The following is a 21,580-nucleotide window of genomic DNA, read 5'->3' as shown; positions in this document are numbered from 1 at the left end:
GTGCCAACATTGCTCTCCTGCAAGCCCACTGGGATGCGGATCTCCAGAGACCTGCCACAGACCGTGAATAGGGCCACATACTTGAAGGCCACACACGGATTCCCCGCAACATGAGGTTCCGGCTCATTCAATATTATATCATACACAGGGTCTACCTCACACTGGCAAAAATAAACAAATATATTTTCTCGCACGAATGCCCAATGTGCCAGATGCAACAAACCGAGGGCGGACTTCCTCATGCACAACCATTCAAACATATTGGGGAAAGGTCACTAGGAGACTGGTTTTATGTACAGAGTGAACGTTGACCTGGACATGGCAGGTGTGCATCTTAGGTCTCTACCACAGGTCTAAGAAACATAAAGTGACGTTTAGATATATAGACCTCGACCTCATAGTAGCTGAGAGATTACCCACGCGTCACTGGAAATCCCCCGATTCCCCAGCAGCAAAGGCCTGGTATCACTCCCTCCTGTGTTGGGCGCAGGCGGAGAGCGTAACACTCCAACGCGAAGATGCGATAGGGCTGTGCAAACAACCATTGGCACCAGCATTGGGACGCAGTCCTGACATTTTCGCACAACAGAGCAGGATTCGGGCCAGGTGACAGACATGCATGCGAGTGACGGAGAACAAGCGCCGCCGCGACTAGCGTCCATTTAAGCCCACTAGAGTGCAGACACAGCGCGCCTGGCTACTGGTACTCCCTGACACTCAACATTACATTTTTGCGGGCATGAGTGAATGCAACAACTCGTTGGCTTGTCATCAAGTTAAAAATATATTTAGCGAAGGAGATCCATATTCAAATAATGTATGACTATAGCGGATGAAGTACCTGTTATTCAACAGTATTGTACATGTCAGTTCTAGTTACGATTGTCTTTCCATTCTAGCCCCCCCCCTCTTTTCTTTCTCCTTCTACTTTTCTTATTCCATTTGTTTTAATATTCAGGCAGGTCACTTCACCTCACCTCATGCTGACGTTGTACTATAGTGATAGCATTGCCATGTAAAATGATATTCTACTAATGCAAATGTATGATATGCATACTGGCTAGTATATATTGTTCAAAAATTTTAAAAACGCAATAATAAACACATTTTGACCAAAAAAAAGAAGACCTCCCCACCCAGAAACAGACCATGGAAATAAGAATAAGTTGAAATAGAACGAAAAAGGTTTAGACCATATATACAGTCAGTGATGTGCTAATTACACTGGCATTCAAGAGGGATTGCTACCTCTTTTTAGTGCAATTCAGCAAAGTGTAGTCCTAAGTATATCATGCTTAATGCACAGACTAATGTCCTGGATTGATCCTAGTTGAATTGTTGTCGCTGCAAGGGAATCAGAGAGAGGGAGTGTATAAAAGTTTATATGGGAGCAGTAAGCATAGTTCCACTTGCGTGAGGCTGTACGTTACATTTGTGGACAGATGAAACAAAGGAAACTAGGAAAAGGAAATAGTATCGCATATCAGTGCTTTGGTTCCTTAGTTTTAGCCTTTTGCAAGACTGTAAAAATTAAGCCCTAACCTGGTGACCTTCTTTAAACAAGGTCACAAACAGTATAGGAGTGAAGTGTATAGGTTGCCCAAAGGTGCCCATGTTAGCTACACTGCTGATGTGCATTTTAGTGGCACATCGGAGGTTAGTAGATTTTAAATTACAATGTAGCACGGGATAAAGAGTGCCATCCTTAGCTGAGATTAGGCTGTCAATTGCCGCTGCACACCAAAGTTTTAACTGTTAGGTTACATTGGTTGTGACAAATATATACAGACATGTTGAGAATCACACATCAAATAGTGGGAATATTAATTGCCCTTTCATATAGGATACACAATAAACATACAAGCAACAACACTAGAGGATGAGCCCTACCTTTTCCTTGTAAGGAAACAAGGAGCAAAGTCTGTGGTCTGGAGCAGTCGCAACACACGTTGGATCTGCGGTGTTGACGTTCTGAATAATCACCATTTTTATCCAAAGGGGCACATGAAGAAAGTGCTTTCTCCATCTTCGTATTCGGGAATATGGGTCTCGCTCCAGGTGTTCAAGCCTGAGCCATCTTAGAGTGTTGTATAATTGGGTATAGTGCCCATATGAGGCCATTTGTTTTGGGAGTTTGGAGCATAGTATGGAGAAATAAGGAAAAGCAAAGTTTATTTCTCCATGCAGGTGAACCATGTCGTCTATATTTTGGTGCATAAGCAGTTATTTGGAGTTTTAACCGTAATTGTTTTGGGACTATCTGAATGTCAGACAACATCTTCTAGAGAATAGTGATTGTGCTGTAAGTAGATTGGTGCCACATTGTCGAGGAACTTAAAGAAGGCATCCTCACTCATCGTATTACCACATGATAATGTTAGTGCGGGTATCATGCTGCATTGGAGGAGGATATTTCGACCGGTAAGCTAAGAAAGTCAAAATCTTGGGACATTTTTATTTTGATGCAGCACCTAATTAAAGCCACTTGGTTTAAAAGTTGCAACCATATTATCAGGAAAAGGCGGAATTAATTTCCCTGCAAAGGTAAGCCAAAACACTTATATTTGGCATATAAACAGTTTATCGAATGTTCGTGGAATATATTTGGGACCATTATGTTATGACTTTTGCTAAATCAATCTTTTCTACAGAATATTGGATTGTATTATATACAGGTTAATACCCTGTTGTTGCTAACATTAGCTAGGCAACCACCACATATTTGTGTTACCTGGTGGTGGTATTACTTTGATTCTCATGTTACATGGAGGGGGGACATACAGTGCATCAAACGTATCGTATATTTAGCCTCTTGAGAAGAACAAACAAATTAATTTGGAAAGAGTAAATGGCTTTTGTTGATAATTACTTGATCCCGATCATCAAGTCCAGCGACTAAAGTGATAATTCTGCACGTCTAAACTATAGTTAGATACATTTATGTGCAGTATCATATAGCTCAAGTTAGGCCGTGGGCACCATAGCACTGAACAAAAACACTAGAAAATGAATGACAGTCAGTTACACTGTTCTGAATAAAATTATACACGTGTTCCGTGCCTGGAGAGCATCTGTCAAAAGCACACACCTAGTACAATGCGAGGCATTTAATTTTAATGAGTTCATTGTAAAGATCCAGACAAAAGGAAATGGGAGGAGTCATTTCTAGGGAGAAATATGGTTTGGTAACTTTACACTATCATTAAAATTGCATGAGGCGCAGGGGAAGTGTAAGTCACATGGCAAAGAATAAGGTATTAATGGGATAGCACATGTTTCATGAATCCAAAGGTCCACCTATAATGAACTACAGAGAAATTAACAGTTTAAGAAACAGGTTTTCATGAAAGATGTAGATTATCTTTGTATGAAAGCAGAGTTAAATTAAAAGTACGAATTTAAAAGCCTATATCTCATTAAATGAAGTAATTGCGCTTAGAATACTACCTCTTCCAAGTGAACGTTGACTTTTGCTCAAAAAGTGAGCTGGAAGAGGACTACGTTGCAGATCAGAGCAACACTAGTGATTGTAAGGGAGGAGGGATAGAGTTACCTTATTCAGCTTTAGAATTTTAGGCTGTGATACCTCACCACTGTAGGCAGTGTGCCACTGGACACATGCATGTGGAGAGTATCCGAGGAGAAGGCTTTAAGACAAAGGAACTGAATTTAGTAGAGCCATCAGCATATCATGAAGTACAGACACTTTGTAATGCAGATGAATTGGGAAGTGTGGCTTGTCCAAAACCACTGGCATCAGAGGACGGTCATGAAGAATTGGAATTTCTGCAGAATGACCAAATGGAAAATATGCTTCCTAACGTATTTGTTCGGGCTGCATGGGTTTAGAGTTAGGGACCAGCTTGCAGTTTTTTTTCAGCACAAGAAAGAATCTGACATAAAATCCTTCATCCTTCTATGCTTTGGGTTAGCTTTCTGTAGTGTCCTTCTTAGGAACGAACGCTGCTAAGCATATTCACATTCCTTTACAAGGAAACAGGCAGCATGATGCTTTCATAGATAAGAGGGGTAAATTAGATTTTTGTGGTGCACTCTAGCAGAATTTGTAATTTGCCAAATGAAATCTGGAGAGGAAGCCCTCAAGACCTGCTCTGGGCTAGCATCAGTGTAATAAACACATCACATTCAGCACGGTTTTAAAAAGATGGCCCTGTCTGGTCATCAGCCCATTTGCCCTCTTCTTTACAATAATTAGTACCATCATCGCCCTGATCCTCATATAAAACCTAGGGCTGCCACTTATGGCTGTAGTTGGAGGCAGAAAGAGGTGGCAAAACAGGCTTAAACTATTAAATATAGGTTCCAGAAGCTGTGGTAGTAGTTTGTTTTATCTAAACGAGAAGGCTTTGGAGGTAGACATGTGATAAATATCCTGACGGGTGCCCTGGGAAGAAGATGCGGGAGAACATGAATAATACATGGCAAAAGAATGTAATAGTGTCTGTGACCTGTGGTAAGGCAAAAGTGGATGTTACTGGCAAAATACCCAGCATCTGTAAAAACCTGGACACAGATTTTTCTCCTCCGATCTTACAGACACACATTTTATGCACATATTTCCAGGGAATATAGCCATGTGCCCATAATTATCATGAATGCCATCACCTCCTGTCACTCAAAATTGGCTTCAGCATGCTCCATAACATAATCCCTATGCTGTTTCTGAGCCTAACCTATCCCACCCAAGAGAGGGGTACTGGAGCAACTTGTCATTCGGCTAAAAGGTTACTGCAACAGCCAAAATAAGGTAAAAAGCTACTTAGTTTAATTGTAATTCTTCAGGATTGGTACCTTTCATAGTCTCACATACCTGAGTCATTCCCAGTCGTCAGAGTGGGGGTTACAATGTAAAACTGGAAAGCAGTTCTCTTACATATAGCCTGTCTGTCAGGGCTAAAACATCATCTTTAGTATCATATTCTTATCATTTAAAAGAAACCAAACTTTAGCCAACCAGCCTGAAGCACCATGATCCTCCTCCTTTCTAATGTAACTTCCCTGAACTCTAAGCGGTTTCAATGAAGATTCTGCTCAAGTGGTCTTAAGACAGTTTGGGGTACTGTCTTCTAAGTGAGCACTCCAAACCTTTGAATGAGAAATGAAGTTAGAGGATAGTTCGATTATATATTACATAAATGTTCTCGTTCTACTTAGCAAAGTTCGGGCCTGTTCGAATCCTAGCGTTAATTCAAATATATTCACGCCATAGCGCTAACATTTCTTCCATAAAAATCAAATTGCTTTTAGAGTGGTCTTAATTTGATATCTTAAGGGGAAGGTGAGAGGATATACATATCATAGTAAAAAATATAATCACTTCTCCAGACTAGACTATTTTTTAATTGACAGATCTCTCGCAGTTAATATAAAAAAGATAGAGCATCTTCCCGCACATATTTCTGATCACTCTGCAGTAACAATCACCCTACAAGCCTTAGGACCGCAGTTATGCAAAAGATGGACGCTAAAGTGTGCCTTGCTGTTGGAAGCGGGAATAGAGCTAACTATGAAAAAGGCTATAGTAGAATATTTTATTAATAACAAAGATTCCGCCTCTCCAAGGATAGTTTGGGTCGCCTTTATGGCATACAATCGCGGAGTTCTGAAAAGTCTAGCATGTGCAAAAAGTAGAGAAGAAAGAACAGAATTAACAAAAATTGAAAAAGAAGTAGGTACTTTGGAGAAAGCTTTGCAAGTGTAGGAGAGTAAAGGGAGAGGCTCGTAAGAAGGCTAGAGGAGGCTTGATTACAATTTAAAATAAGGGTGGAGGCAAAGTGCAAAGCAAAATGGCAAGCTGCGAATGAAAAGGAATTTGAGTACGGAGAAAAAGCGGGGGCATTACTGGCCTGGATGCCTAGAGTAGAAAAAAGTAGGAATGAGATTAAGGAGCTTAGCTGAAGGGGAGGTGCTCGACAGTTGGGATGCTATGCAGGAAAATGTTGTGGCATTATTTTCCCCAATTGTATAAGGAGGATACTATTTCTGATCCTCTAAAGATAAAAAGCTGGCTTAGCACATTTGGCATTCCTGTACTTAATTAGGATGGGAAAATAATGATGGAAGCTCCAATAACCCAGGAAGAGATCAGGGGGGCAATTAAAAGAGCAAAGAATGGAAAGGCAGCTGGTTTAAATGCTATCCCATCAGAAGTCCATAAAATGCTTTCAGAGGAAGTTCTGCTTGTGTGGGAAGATTTGTTTAATCTGATATATTGGGGGGGGGGGCACAGGTTGCCGAATCATGGAGAGAGGCAACTTTTGTCTTGATATTGAAACCAGCTAAGCATCCTGTAAAAGCTGAGTCGTATCGACCAATATCCCTGCTGAATGCAGACTATAGGATCTTTGTCAGCATTTTAGCAGGGAGGATGGCTAGAATCGCCCCACAGCTCATACACGAAGACCAGAAGGGCTTTATTCCCGGGAGACAGTTGCATGAGTTGACTCAGCAGCTGATCGGTTGTATCGACATAGCTACATCAAGGTCGATACCCATGGCGGTGGTCACTTTGGACGCCGCCAAGGCTTTCGATCGTATGTGCTGGGGCTACTTATGGGCAGTATTGGAAATTATGGGGTTTGGGCCATTTTTCATAACAACGCTAAAGGCCCTATACCAACGACCGTCAGCTAGGATTCTCCTTATCGGTGTGCTTATGAAGAGTTTCTTGACACTAAGGAACAAGACAGGGGTGTCCCATCTCCCCATTATTGTGCGATATATATATATCGAACCGTTTGCCCAGATGCTCAGTCAGGATGAACAGGTTATTGCTTTTAAGGCAGGTGCATGTGAAAAGAAAATCGCACTATATGCAGATGACCTTATAATATATACAGCTGATCCGGCTGTCACAATTCCTAGGGTGGAGTTTTTAGCGAAAGAGTATGGAGCCTTCTCAGGATATCTAGTAAATAACGTGAAAACAGGGATAATGTGCTGGAATGTTCTTGATTGGAGGGGAAATGTCCAGGGGGAGATCAGATACCTCGGAATAAGTATCATTAATGTAGTAGAGAGAATTCCTCAGCACAATTTTGAAAAGGTAATAAAAGACATAGAAAAACACTCTCTAGATGGAAGAACCTCCCAATTTCAATATATGGAAGAGTAAACCTAATAAAAATGGTGCTGCTTCCTAAGCTGACATTCCTTTTTAATTGTATTCCTCTTGCTTTCCCCATGGGGTTGATAGATAAAATACAGGGCAACGTTGGCAGCTTTGTCTGGGCAGCTAGGGGGGCACGGATGTTATGGAATAAACTCCCGACAAACATTGGCAGAAGGGCAGTTGGCACTCCCGGACTTGAGGTTATACTGCATGGCATTTCAGTTCATGAACTGCTCTACTAGGTACACCAGGTCCCATCGTATGGGGCGGGTTGTTGGAGGAGATGGTAAGGAGTGGGGCAAGAAAGGGTTCCTTTACAAATTCGGTGTAAAAAAAATGTTAAAAAAGTCAGACTGAAGACACTAAAGGCAGCACTTATCATTTGGGTAGGGATTAGGAAAATGCAGAGAATGGGGTACTACTCGGATGGAGCACCGAAATGGCACTCACCAGGCCCTCCAGAGTGTTTGCAGGATCAGCTAAACATTCCTCTAAAGAGAGCAGGGATCGAGCGATGGGGAAAGAGGTGGTCCCATGAGAAATCTTGAGAGCTAAGACAGGGGGTCCCTCTCAAGGTTTAAATACTTACAGGTTCTATCCTGGGGAGAGGCAAACACGGGAGAGATTGTAGGAGGCACTTGGGGGTTCGAAAAGAATGAGGCCCCGAAAAAGAAAGACATATCTGTCTGGTACCAGATCCTGGTGCTATCAGAAGAAAAGATGTGTATGGATATACGGGTTATACCCAACAATAGTTACTGGAACCTGGGTAGACTAAGCGATAAGAGGAAGGGGTTCCAGCTTAATGAGACAATTTGTAAAAAGAATTTCAATTACTGATTTACACAAACACTGGATGCGTCCACATTGTTTTAATCACAATGGGGAAAAATGATGCACATCATACATTAGACAATCAATCAATATATTGAACAGTGCCCCGGTTAGGGAGGGTGGGGGAGTGAGTGATAGCAAGTGAGGAAAAAGTGATAGGAAGTGAATATCGTGACAGAATAATCAATGAATAGAGAGTAAGCTGTAGAACTGTTACATATTCTGTACATAAAAGACTTAAAAGTTCAAAATCATTGTATTTACACATAACATACTCCACATAGATTCAAATAAATGAAAAGTTAGGACATGGAGTTGTCATAAAGAACAGGCGGGTTGTCGACGTTTCGACCCCTCAGGAAATGCAGGTAATTGTTATTGTCCTTGCCGTGGGGTCTTCATCAGGACGGGTGGTGGGGCAGGTACCTGTATCGTGAATAGATACGGTATCTTTGTATGGAACTTCCTTGTTCTGGTATCGTGATCAGGCGTTCGAGACGCCTACCTCGGAGGTAATTGGGTTGGTAGAATAACGTACCGCAGTATGCGTCAAGAACGGGTGCCGAATCAATCGTGCATCTTGACGGTCGACTCCGCAATAGCAATTACCTCCGAGGTAGGCGTCTCGAACGCCTGATCACGATACCAGGGGTCGAAACGTCGACAACCCGCCTGTTCTTTATGACAACTCCATGTCCTAACTTTTCATTTATTTGAATCTATGTGGAGTATGTTATGTGTAAATACAATGATTTTGAACTTTTAAGTCTTTTATGTACAGAATATGTAACAGTTCTACAGCTTACTCTCTATTCATTGATTATTCTGTCACGATATTCACTTCCTATCACTTTTTCCTCACTTGCTATCACTCACTCCCCCACCCTCCCTAACCGGGGCACTGTTCAATATATTGATTGATTGTCTAATGTATGATGTGCATCATTTTTCCCCATTGTGATTAAAACAATGTGGACGCATCCAGTGTTTGTGTAAATCAGTAATTGAAATTCTTTTTACAAATTGTCTCATTAATCAGAAGAAAAGAAGTTGAGAGCACCATATGAGATCTGGGCAGGTGATATTCAGTTGACAAAACCAAAGCGAATGTGGCAACTTTCTTTTAAATTGTTGTATAAAGTGGTCAAGCCAGCGAATTTAAAAATAAACCACTTTTTTACAGCTAAAAGATTATTAGTTTGCATATCAGTGACAGCTACAGCCCCCCTCCCACCCAGTGAGCAGAAACAATGACCTCAGGACTATGTTTGAGAAATCACAGGACCAACCAGCGTCTTTTATGTCATCGGAATAGGAAATCGTTTCAAATGGAAATAAAGGGCCAGATGTACTAGGCATGCATTTTGCAACTCGCAAATTGCGCCGAGTTGTGAATCGGAATATGCAATGTACAACAGTGTCTCAGACACTGTTTGCGATTCCCAAATGGGGTCGCAAATTGCAAACTCCATCAATATTCATGAGGCAAGCGCAATTTGCAACCCCATTGGGAATGGCTAGCACTCACAGGGATGGTGGCCTGCTGGGGTCAGCAGACCACCATGTCTGTGACTGCTTTTTCAATAAAGCTGTTTTTTTTCTCCAATATATCTAGTTTTCAGTTTCATTTTTTAAGGGCAGGCAGTGGCCCGTGGGACCATTGCCTGCTCCTAAAAACAAGCATTGGAAATGCAATAGGTCTCGCATTAGGAAAGTTTGAGTGATTGGTATTGTAAATGACACTTTTTTTATTTATGTGTTGGTTTTGAAAATAGTAAAATTAATAGCTTTGTCAGTTACAATGTCAATAGTTTTAACTTTCGCAAATGTGACACCTATAGCATTTGTAATGCAATGTGTGTTGTATTTACGTGACTTAGATGTATTGATATTACAAATAACAATGGCTTTTAATTTTGTAAATAATGTGGTGGTGGATGCGGTGGTGGTGCATGTGGTGGATGTGGTGGTGGATGTGGTGGTGGTGGATGCGGTGGATGTGGTGGTGGTGGGTGTGGTGGATGTGGTGGTGGTGGGTGTGGTGGATGCGGTGGTGGTGCATGTGATGGATGTGGTGGTGGTGGATGTGGTGGTGGATGTGGCGGTGGATGTGGCGGTGGATGTGGAGGTGATGGTGGATGTGGTGGTGGATGTGGTGGTGGATTCGGTGGATGTGGTGGTGGTGGATGTGGTGGTGGATGTGGTGGTGGATGTGGTGGTGGATGTGGTGGTGGATGTGGATGCGGTGGATGTGGTGGGATGTGGTGGTGGATGTGGTGGATGTGTTGGTGGTGGATGTGGTGGTGGATGTGGTGGTGGATGTGGTGGTGGATGCGGAGGTGGTGGATGTGGTGGATGTGGTGGTGGTGGATGCGGTGGATGTGGTGGTGGATGTGGTGGATGTGGTGGTGGATGTGGTGGTGGTGGGTGTGGTTGATGTGGTGGTGGATGCGGTGGATGTGGTGGTGGTGGATGTGGTGGTGGATGCAGTGGTGGATGCGGTGGTGAATGTGGCGGTGGATGTCATGGTGGATGTGGAGGTGGTGGTGGATGTGGTGGTGGATGTGGTGGTGGATGTGGTGGTGATGGTGGATGTGGTGGTGGATGCGGTGGATGTGTTGATGGTGGATGTGGTGGTGGTGGTGGATGCGGTGGTGGTGGTGGATGGGGTGGTGGTGGTGGATGGGGTGGTGGATGTAGTGGTGGTGGATGTGGTGGATGTGGCGGTGGATGTGGTGGTGGCGGTGGATGTGCCGTCCCAGAGTGATGTGGCGCCGTCCCAGAGTGATATGGTGGTGTTGTGCGGCGTGCAGCAGTGTGCGGGGTGCAGCAGTGTGAGGCGTGCAGCAGTGTGAGGCATGCAGCAGTGTGAGGCGTGCAGCAGTGTGAGGCGTGCAGCAGTGTGAGGCGTGCAGGGGTGAGAGGCGTGCAGGGGTGAGAGGCGTGCAGGGGTGAGAGGCGTGCAGGGGTGAGGGAGGGTGAGGGTGTGTGAGGGTGTGTGAGGGTGTGTGAGGGTGTGTGAGGGTGTGTGAGGGGGTGTGAGGGTGAGGGGGTGTGAGGGTGAGGGGGTCTGAGGGGGTGTGGGGGTGTGAGGGTGAGGGGGTGTGAGGGTGTGAGGGTGAGGGGGTGTGAGTGAGGGGGTGTGTGGGTGAGGGGGTGTGAGGGTGAGGGGGTGTGTGGGTGAGGGGCTGTGTGGGTGAGGAGGTGTGTGGGTGAGGAGGTGTGTGGGTGAGGGGGTGTGTGGGTGAGGGGGTGGGAGGGGGAGGGTGTGTGAGGGTGAGGGGGTGTGAGGGTGAGGGGTGTGAGGGTGAGGGGGTGTGTGGGTGAGGGGGGTGAGGGTGAGGGGGAGTGAGGGTGAGGGGGAGTGAGAGTGAGGGGGAGTGAGAGTGAGGGGGAGTGAGAGTGAGGGGGAGTGAGAGTGAGGGGGTGTGAGAGCGAGGGGGTGTGAGAGTGAGGGGGTGTGAGGGGGTGTGGCGGTGTGAGGGAGAGGGTGAGGAGTGTGAGGGTGAGGGGGAGTGAGGGGGTGTGTGAGGGTGAGGGGGTGTGCATTCTGAGGGTGTGTGGCGGTGTGAGGGGGTGAGGGCGTGTGAGGGTGAGGGGGTGTGCATTCTGAGGGTGTGTGGCGGTGTGAGGGGGTGAGGGCGTGTGAGGGTGTGTGTAAGGGTGAGAGGGTGGGTGTGTGTGAGGGTGAGAGGGTGGGTGAGAGGGTGGGTGAGGGTGAGGGGGTGAGTGAGGGGGTGAGGGAGGGGGTGAGTGAGGGGGTGAGTGAGGGTGAGGGGGTGAGTGAGGGGGTGAGAGTGAGTCAGGTGAGTGAGGGTGTGAGAGTGAGTGAGGGTGAGAGGGTTGTGAGAGTGAGTGAGGGTGAGAGGGTTGTGAGGGTGAGTGAGGGTGAGTGAGGGTGAGTGAGTGAGGGTGAGGGGTGAGTGAGTGAGGGTGAGTGAGAGTGAGGGCTCTGAGGGGGTGTGGCGGTGTGAGGGAGAGGGTGAGGGGGGTGAGGGGGAGTGAGGGGGTGGGTGAGGGGGTGTGCATTCTAAGGGAGTGTGGCGGTGTGAGTGGGTGAGGGCGTGTGAGGGTGAGGGGGTGTGCATTCTGAGTGGGGGGGTGGCGGTGTGAGGGGGTGAGGGCGTGTGAGGGGGTGGGTGAGAGGGTGGGTGAGAGGGTGGGTGAGAGGGTGAGTGAGGGTGAGGGGGTGAGTGAGGGTGAGTGAGGGTCCGAAGTAAATGGTGGCAGGGCAGACATCATTGCAGCTAGCAAGTCGATCTTGACATTTGTATACTCTCTACTCCGACCAAGGCTGGAATTAGTCACTAGTTACAGACCTGAAGACTGGATGTGCTCTCTCTGAACACACTGCAGCGGCAGAGCTGTGAACATCGGCCCGATCAGATCTGCACACAATTTGTCATAGATAGACAATAAGCACATTGCATGGAGAGCAAATGTTCCTTCTGCTGGACTACGAAGCAGTCCGTAAGACATAGACACACACTACATGCTCTACTGCACAACCTCATGAACACACTACAGAGTCCGCAAGGGCTAAAGCTAGAGCTAGGCAAACCCAAAGCGCAGCATACATATATCTACGGAAATCTAAGATGAAGCAAAATTAAACTCAAGGCTCACGGTGCCCTCAAGCCACAGTCTAGAACACCATGACTGGGAATCCATTTTAGACGGAGCCATAATGAGCGAGTGGCCAACAGACCCTGTAAGTCCCAGTGGGGTACACGTGTTACTATGGTAATCCCTAAACTAAAGCCACAATAAACATGTGGTAAATGGAGACTATAAACAACAAGGCAGCATGTGACTGAGAGGCAGAGCGTGGGCAGGAGACAGCGTGGCGCGCAGAGTACTTGGGTTGAGAGGGACACTTAGCATGGGGCAGACTATCAGTGCGAGAAGGGCAGAAATGTTGATTTTTAGCGCACAGCATGGGCGGGGGGCAGTATGTGACAGAGGCAGAGCGTGGAATGTTTTTAAGACAAACTTAAAGAGAGGGCTAAGCGTCCCAGCAGACCGCGCCCTAATTTAAGCTCGGACAATTTTATAGAAGCAGCCGAGGGCAAGAGACTGCCCGCTGGTAAAAAAAACAAGCCTTTCACCGTAACACGGCGGGCAGGGGAGGGGGCGGAGAGGGGAGAGGTGCGAGGTGCGACACGGCAGGCAGGCAGGGGAGGAGAGTAGGAGGAGGAGGGGGGAGGAGAGTAGGGGAGGCACGGCCTAGCGGCCGTGCAATCAAGTAGTGAGGGGGCGGAGCTGGGGGAGGCTGTGAGAGAGAGTAGGCAAGGCAGGCGGCTGGGGGCATGTGCACGCGCATTTAAGCTCAATGCGCATGCGCATTGAGCTTAAATTTCTCGTGCACTGCAAGGAATCGCCACGATTCCTTGCAGTGTGGATAAAGAGCGGATAAGTGCCAATACTCTCGCCTTGCTCGATGCGCATGCGCATCGACAGGCGAGACCTAAATATTTCTGCACCCATTCACAAAGGGGAAGGGGTCCCCTAGGGACCCCTTCCCGTATGCGAATGGTTTACCACCCTTTTGAAAAGGGTGGTAAACTGCGAGTGATTCGCAAACGCGGTCGCAAAACAATAGGACATGCCCTTTGCACTCGCTATGAGGAAGGGACACCCTTGGCACGCCCCTTTCCTAATAGCAAATCGCAAACCATATTCTGCGAGTTGCTAATAGGTTAGCGACTCGCAATATATGGTTTGTACATGGGGCTAACCTTTTTTGCGGTTGCAAACAGGCCGAATTCCCATTTGCGACCGTAAAAAACGGTCGTACATCTGTCCTAAAGTTTCTAATCAAGCATTGGCATAGCCAATAGGTCTCACCTTCTGGATCTTATAAGTGTTTAGTCATGCAACGGTTGATGTTGCTGAACCAAGGATATTGTGCTGCATAACTAAATACTTATAAGGGCCCAAAGGCGAGATCTATTGGCGATGTTTTTCAAAAGTGAAGGCAGCATTCCTTGTTATTGGCAAGAGAGGTGAATGTGCACACTGAGCAGCATTTGCTGCTGTTTTTGGGCCAGTCCAGGCCTGGTTGTATCTTTGTATTATTATGGTGGGTAGAAGGGTTTACATTACTTATCAGATGACATTTGTGTCAGAGGGTGGCGCTCTGTGTCACATGACACCAAGTACTATAATGTGACCTACCCGTAGCTGCTTCCTGTTGTGTGCTTCATGCTAATTGTAACACCGTGAATCCTGACTTGTTCATCCTTAATACATGAGCTGCTGTCTTGCTTCACTTCTTTCAACCTTCCCCTTAGATTTATTTATTTCTGAATGGTGAAAATTTCTATGAGGTACATATATGCCAGAAAGAACCACCACGGAGGCCGCAGTTACTAACAGTACAAGATAGCGATAGTTGGAAATAAAATCTATAGGGGCAGAAAAACGTATTCGTATATAATGACCCGCCACTCATGTATACTATTTATTCTCGCTTCAGTTGGGTGTTCTGCCAATGGACCAGCACTCCAGGCAGTGACAAGGTGTTGTTGCCACATCTGGTCAGTACCAGATTGACGATAGAACAATAGAAATATCTGCCCATGAGGTATTTCTTACATTAGCTAATTAAACACTATAAAGCACGGCCACTAGAATTAAGTAGCAGTGAAGAATATGGTTGTGACATAATTATGCGGCAAGAAAAGTCGAATATATAACATAATGTGGCACAATTTGTAGCAGTAATATTTCAGTTTTTTGTCAGTTTAACTACTACTGATAGTGTATGAGCAAAGTTGCACTTCATTAGTACCAGTTTAACACCTGAATGCAGCAATCATCAACCGAAAGGTGACCTGTTTACCCTTGCAGAGGGTTTGCCACTTCGCCGTACCACGTATGACCCCTATTGTTTAGAAAGTGTCTACACTTGTTAATGAATGCCCTTGTCAACACTGTGTGCTACAAAGTGTGAAGTGTAAAATGGGAACGGTACACAACACAGAAGGCTAAACCTAATGAAGGTAAGAGCTGTGGGTTAGGGGGGAGTCAAATCTTGCAAAACTTTAATGCAGTTTTGAGCTTAGCAACAGTTTCTGAAAGGAAGGTTCTAGAGTCCTCACTGTGAGTAATACCGCGCGTGGACTTCGGGGACACGATCAGTGTTTATTTATTCAACGGGAGCTGCCTTTCATTCAGAAGACTGATCATGATGGATTGTGCGTAGTTTGTACATTACAGTACGTGTCAAGTGTGTGCGTGGTGTGCACACTACAGAACGTGTCAACAGTGTGCCTAAGACTACCAATGTTGTTGACACGTTGTAGTTGTGGTACAGCTGCAGTCTTGCATTTAAAACAGAATTATAGTATTTTTGGGTGGTCAGTGCCCCTCCTCACATGCCTGACAAATTCAGATTGCTACCTATCAAAGCTGTGAGGAAATGAGGCGACCTCCCTTGTTCACGTCACGGCACTGCGCCTGCTCCCGTAGCATACGATATAGCGCCAAGAGGAGTAAAGAGGAGCTAGACATGCAGGGGAGTTTCAGTACGCTGAGAAAGCGGTGGCCGGGGACGGGCCCCTCATTGAAGGAGGAGAGGTACACATTGGAATAGGAGTGTGGCTCTCGAGGTGTACAGAGTCGAAGGCTGCAAGTGAGTGTTACAAAGCTCAGAGGGTGCGCATCGAAGCACTGCCCTGTGTGGGGGGTGCACGTGAAACAGCTGGGAGACATGATCAGTGTTCATTTATTCAACTGTAGCTGCCTTTCATTCAGAAGTCTGAGCGTGACAGATGTGCATAGTTTGTACATTACAGTACGTGTCAAATGTGCCTCTCCTCGGGTTTAAACAAGCATCGGCATACAAATAGAACACAGTGACCAGTACGGGGTTGTTTGCTCTCCCCCACACCCCAGTGACACACTCAGGAGTGACACCCTCAGTAATGACACACCCAGTAGTGATACATCCAGTAGTGATAATCTCAGGAGAGACACACAGGACTGACAAACTTAAGAGTGACATGCCCAGGAGTGACACACTCTGGAGTGTAAGTACAGGGGCCCCTGTCCCTGCAGACTGGACTCATTAAGATGTGGCCTAATGGTTAGAGCGTACGACCTCAAAGCTGGGTAACCAGGTTCGAGTCTCTGCGGCTCAACCTCTTGTGATTCTGGGCAAATCATTTCATCTCCCCTCGCCTAACAAAACATAGATGTGCCCATCTGGAACAGCTGGTGCTCGTGTAAAGAGCCCTGATACCTCCAGGTCGAGTTCGAGCTATATAAAACTGCAAGACAAACAAGAAGAAAAGTGCAGCCGCCATTGTTGCCGATTAGAAGCGGTGTTGAACATGTGGAAACAGAGTTGGGCGAGCTGCACGACTGAAAAGAGAGAGGGAAGAAGCACGAGTGAGCAAAAAGGAGACTGAGAAGTAGAGTTGGGTGAGCTGCGTGGCTGAAAAGAGAGAGGGAAGAAGCACGAGCGAGTAAAAAGGAGACTGAGAAGTAGAGTTGGGCGAGATGCGCGGCTGAACCAAGAGAGGGAAAAAGAGCGAACGAGCAAAAAGGAGACGGAGAAGGCGGAGCAAGTCAGTGAACGGGACCTGTCCAAACGTACGATCTTGCCTATAAAGGAAGCCGAAGCTGCGGCTCTCGAGCTCTCCAACACCCTGGCGGAGGCCGTCGAATTTTTCGCCCCGGCTCGGCAACACTACTCAGCCAGGAAGCGACCCTCGGCCCCCTGGTTCTCGGACTCTCTTAGGACCCTTAGACAGGGCTGTAGGAGGCAAGAAAGACTATGGAGATCACACTTGGACCCCATAGAGAAGGACAAACATAAAACCCTCCTCAAGGGCTATAAAGCGGCAGGGCTGGCTGAAAAGAAGGCGCACTTTTCCAAACTAACTGCCTCACTTAACAGCACCGAGTCGGCACTCACTGTGGTTGTCGACAGTATTCGGGCCAAGGTTGTTAGTGGCCAAACAACTTTACTAGTGCTGCTAGATCTAACAGCGGCTTTTGATACCCTCTCTCCATGTATTCTAGCTAGCCGCCTTAGTAGGCTGGGAGTAGACGGTCCCGCACTCAGCCTTCTTACATCCTTCCTTGACCAACGGAAGCAAAGAGTAAAGCTTGGCGACTTCATCTCGCCAATCAAGCCTGTGAAGTGTGGGGCCCCCCAGGGCTCCTCCCTGAGCCCTACGCTTATTAACATTTATGTGGCCCCACTCGCCAGCTTGTAAGGTCCTTTGGCCTAGAAGTTCTTTCCTATGCCGACGACACACAGATCATGGTCTCCATAACACAATCTGTGGATTTTACAGCTCTTAACTTTAAAAACTGTATGGAGGCGGTCACTGATTGGATGGTCAAGAACTTCCTCAAATTGAATGGGGAGAAAACCGAGGTCCTTATTTTTGGAGCCAAACATGAGACCTGGTCGATGGACTGGTGGCCCCCTGTCCTTGGCGTTTGCCCCACGCCTTCCTCCTCTGCCCGTAATTTGGGTGTTATCCTGGACACCACTCTTTCCCTTGAGAAACAGGTCAGCAGGACAGTCTCCACCTGCTGTGGTGCCCTTAGGATTTTAAGAAAAATCACCCACTACCTCTCCCTAGAAGTTCGCAAACAGGTTCTTATAGCCTCCAGGCTGGACTACTGCAATGCACTTTATCTAGGCATTAACAACGGCTCGGTCCAACGCCTCCAGATTGTGCAAAGTGCAGTGGCCCGGTTTGTCATGGATGGCCCGAACCACTCTTCAGGCTCGGCCATCAGGAAGAACCTGCATTGGCTTCCCACACAGGCTAGGATAAACTTTAAGGCCCTCTGCCTTACGCACTGTGCCCTGAATGGCACTGGGCCCGAAGACATTCGGTCACTTGTGTCCCCTTATGTCCCTGGTAGAGCGCTTCGCTCCTCCAACAAAAATCTGCTCGTTGTCCCTCGAGTATCCAAGGCCAGATGGGGCGGAAGAACTTTCCGAGCTCTCGCCCCCAGACTTTGGAACACCCTCCCTGAGGACCTTAAGGGTCTTGCTTCCCATGCCCTTTTTCGCAAAGCACTCAAGACCTGGCTCTATCAAGAAGCTTACCAATAACCCGCTCCCAGTTCACTTCTGACCAAACAGTTGTACCATCTTAAGCGCCAAGATGCCTTCGGGTTTAGTTGCGCTCTACAAATTTAATTTCCATTCAATTCAAGTAAAGAGGCACGCGCACTTAGGAGAGCAGTCTGCTCATTTTCAAGCACTGTACTCATGCTTGTGGCGCACCCCTGCACGCTCCCGCAAGGTGGATGCCGCCACAAGTGCAGCGCACGCGCATTGCGTAGGCGAGACCTAAAAAAAGGAAAGGAACATGCAATAAAAGTTCCATAAAATATGTGCATCTCCCAAGGAATGGTTGAAAGACCATCTTACATCTAAAACATCTAAATGAGCATTAATTCACCCTAGACCCACAAACCTAAGCATGTATATTCGGAACCCCCCTAGACCTCCCCCCTCCACCTGAGACCAGTACAGAGCTCTACTGACCGCTTCATGCTCTTTTTCGAGGGCTGCTGTGGTGGGGTCCATCTCTGCATAGGTCTGAAAACAAAGGAAAATAGTAGTGATCGTCAGATACAAAAAATTAATACAATTATGTTTGATCAAGTGTTTATTGGTAATTATTCAGACTAGCCTTCGATAAACAGAATATTTTTGCTATGCAATATATTAGAAAGTAAATAATTTCAACTGAGAAAACAAGGGGATCAATTTCCAGAGGGGAATGCAAGTACCTTCTTAAATGTCCAAAAAACCCTCCATGCTTTTCTTCTGATCCTGCAGTACCATGCTTCTTTTTCTGTCAGCCTAATAGTAGGTGTCCCCATCATGATCTCCCAGCCCAAAAGAGCTGTCAATGGTCAAAAAGGAAGAAGAAAGGGTCCTTGTGTAGGGTGAAAAGGGTGCTGGGGCTTAGCACGCTTACCTCCTTACTCCCAAGCCTAGGCAAGAACATTGCACGCCCCTTAAGGCCCATATAAAGTTGTAGAAGACCCTGAGCTAATGTGCCAAAGGAAATGAGCAATGTAGTGCGGTACTCCTGCCTTTAACGCCACCCCACTGACAGCCTTATCTAATCCACCCCCTGCCTAATTCCAGCAGAAGGCCAGGAATGTGGGGGTGAGTGAACTGTCAAAGGGCCATAGGGTGGAAAGTAGAAGGGAAATACTTAACTGGTACTTCGGTTCTCCAGCATAGGTACCTTTCACAAATTCACATGCTTGAATTATTCTCCACCGTTTGGCTGGGAACCATAGTTAATTAGTGTTAATATGGCAGTGTACCTTTACACTAAAAGTTGAAAACGGCCCTAGGCTACGTACAACCAGTCTCCATAATGTGACCTACAGCCAATCAAGTGGCAGGGCCTACAGCAATTTCTTCTATAGAGGGCTCCAACCAATATGCCCCCTAATTATAAAGTGTGCACACAAGCAGAGAGTATATCCTCTAATGCCACAAAAATGTAATCAAATGTTCAAACGCAACACTTACTTTGGACTAAATGGCCGGACATTGGAGGTTTAAACAGCAGTATGCTAAAATATCCCTAGGAAAAATAGTGTTCGACCATAACATTGCGTCCTGCATATTATTCACAAACATATTGGCCATTGGATGTAGGTGTTTTATTACTAACTTCAAAACATTACTTAGGACACAATGTTTAAGTCAGCCAATATTTTTGGTTAAACTATTCTGGGACCACATCTGCCAGCAAACTACTCAGATCCAGCCCACATTGTTAATACCGAAGGTGCTGGAAAAGTAATCATTAAGTGTTTTGTATTGTACTTGCTACCACTTCTTACAAATGTCATACTTCTGTAAATAACATGTTCACATTACTACTCAATTGTACTTATTTCTATCAATCATGGAAGAATGGTGGAGTGAGCCTGCTCCTAATGAACAAGTTACTTACCTTCGGTAACGATATATCTGTAAGAAACAGTAGTTAGTATTAGATTCCTTACCTTAGAATATCCCCAGGCGTCAGTCTGGATCCGGAAACTTTTGCGTAGCAGTACCCCTGCGCGTCGGTAGGCGTCGTCTGCAGGCGTCCCCTGCGGCTCCGCGTCCGTCGTCTGCGTCGTGCGCCGTGATGACGTCGCTGGAGTATATAGACGCCGCCTCCGCGCGCTGACGTCAGTTCTTTGTACACAGCTTTTCCGCGCCAGAACACGCAGAGCCATGAGAGAACCAACACTGGTGCCATTTGAAACTAGGGCCCTGAAAGGGATGTCCTTAACCCTAGGTATCAGTTCGCAGAACGGGGAGGATGGGCGGTAAGGAATCTAATACTAACTACTGTTTCTTACAGATATATCGTTACCGAAGGTAAGTAACTTGTTCATCTGAAAGAAACAGGTTAGTATTAGATTCCTTACCTTAGAATAGATACCCCAGCAATACCAACCCCGGTGGTGGGTCTGCGAACCAATACAATCCTACACCAGAAAGTCCTGGAGGACCGAACGGCCAAAGAAGCCATCCCTCCGGACTTGACTGTCCAGGCAGTAGTGCCTCGCAAAGGTGTGCAGCGAGGCCCACGTAGCCGCCTGGCAAATGTCCTGCAAAGGGACTCCCCGGCCCAGGGCAGTAGTAGCCGCCGTGGCCCGAGTGGAATGGGCTCTCAGCCCAACAGGAGGCTCCTTCCGAGCCAAAGAGTAGCACGCTTTGATGCACAGAACGACCCACCAAGAGATGGTCCGTTTATGTACCGCCCGTCCCTTCTTCGCACCCACGTAGCCAACAAACAGTTGGTCATCCACCCGGAACTGGCGTGTGCGATCCATATAAAATGAAAGCGCACGTTTTGTGTCCAGACGATGGAGCCGCTCTTCATCCTTTGAAGGATGCGGAGGCGGGAAGAAGGAGGGGAGGGTGATGGACTGCCCGATGTGAAAAGCAGAGACTACTTTGGGCAGGAAAGAAGGTCTAGTTCGTAGAACCACCTTGTCTGGATGAATGGACAGGAAAGGAGGTTTGACAGAAAGAGCCTGGAGCTCACTCACTCTCCTGGCAGAGGTGATGGCAACCAGGAAGGCCGTCTTTAAAGTGAGAAGACGGAGAGGACAGGAATGAAGTGGCTCAAAGGGAGCGCACATCAAGAAGGTCAGAACCAGGTTCAAGTCCCACTGAGGCATCACGAACGGAACAGGTGGATACATGTGCGTGATGCCCTTCAAGAATCTAGTTACAATAGGGGACTTGAACAAAGAAGGTTGATCAGGCAGCCTTAGAAAGGCCGAAAGGGCAGAAAGGTAGCCCTTGATAGTGCCCAGAGCAGAGCCCTGCTGGGCAAGAGAGAGAAGAAAGAGGAGAACCTCGGAAAGAGGGGCAGAGAGAGGGTCCATAGCCTTTGCTGTGCACCATGCCACAAATCTGTTCCACCGGCAGGCGTATACCGACTTTGTGGAGGGACGCCTGGCTGCCAGAATCACATCACAGACTTCAGGAGGCAAGTCAAATGGCCTCAACTGTCGCCGCTCAATCTCCACGCATGGAGGTGGAGACTGGACAGGTTCGGGTGGAGGACCGTCCCCTGCTGCTGCGACAGAAGGTCCTCCCGAAGG

The 21,580-nt window shown here is 46.8% G+C and overlaps 1 protein-coding gene across 2 annotated transcripts in view; it reads right to left on the bottom strand.

Annotated features, from left to right (window-relative positions):
* Positions 1–21,580, bottom strand: part of KAT8 (lysine acetyltransferase 8) — a 340,257-nt gene that overhangs the window by 279,815 nt on the left and 38,862 nt on the right. For both annotated transcript variants that reach the window (XM_078652506.1, XM_078652507.1), the window contains exon 4: positions 18,489–18,542. In XM_078652506.1, the coding sequence (XP_078508632.1) occupies positions 18,489–18,542 (54 nt within the window). The remainder of the gene's footprint in view (positions 1–18,488; positions 18,543–21,580) is intronic.

The sequence above is a fragment of the Lissotriton helveticus genome, chromosome 7, assembly GCF_964261635.1.
Source record: "Lissotriton helveticus chromosome 7, aLisHel1.1, whole genome shotgun sequence".
Taxonomy (NCBI): domain Eukaryota; kingdom Metazoa; phylum Chordata; class Amphibia; order Caudata; family Salamandridae; genus Lissotriton; species Lissotriton helveticus.
Note: the sequence above shows the minus strand (reverse complement) of the source record. Positions and strands in the feature narration are given on the sequence as shown.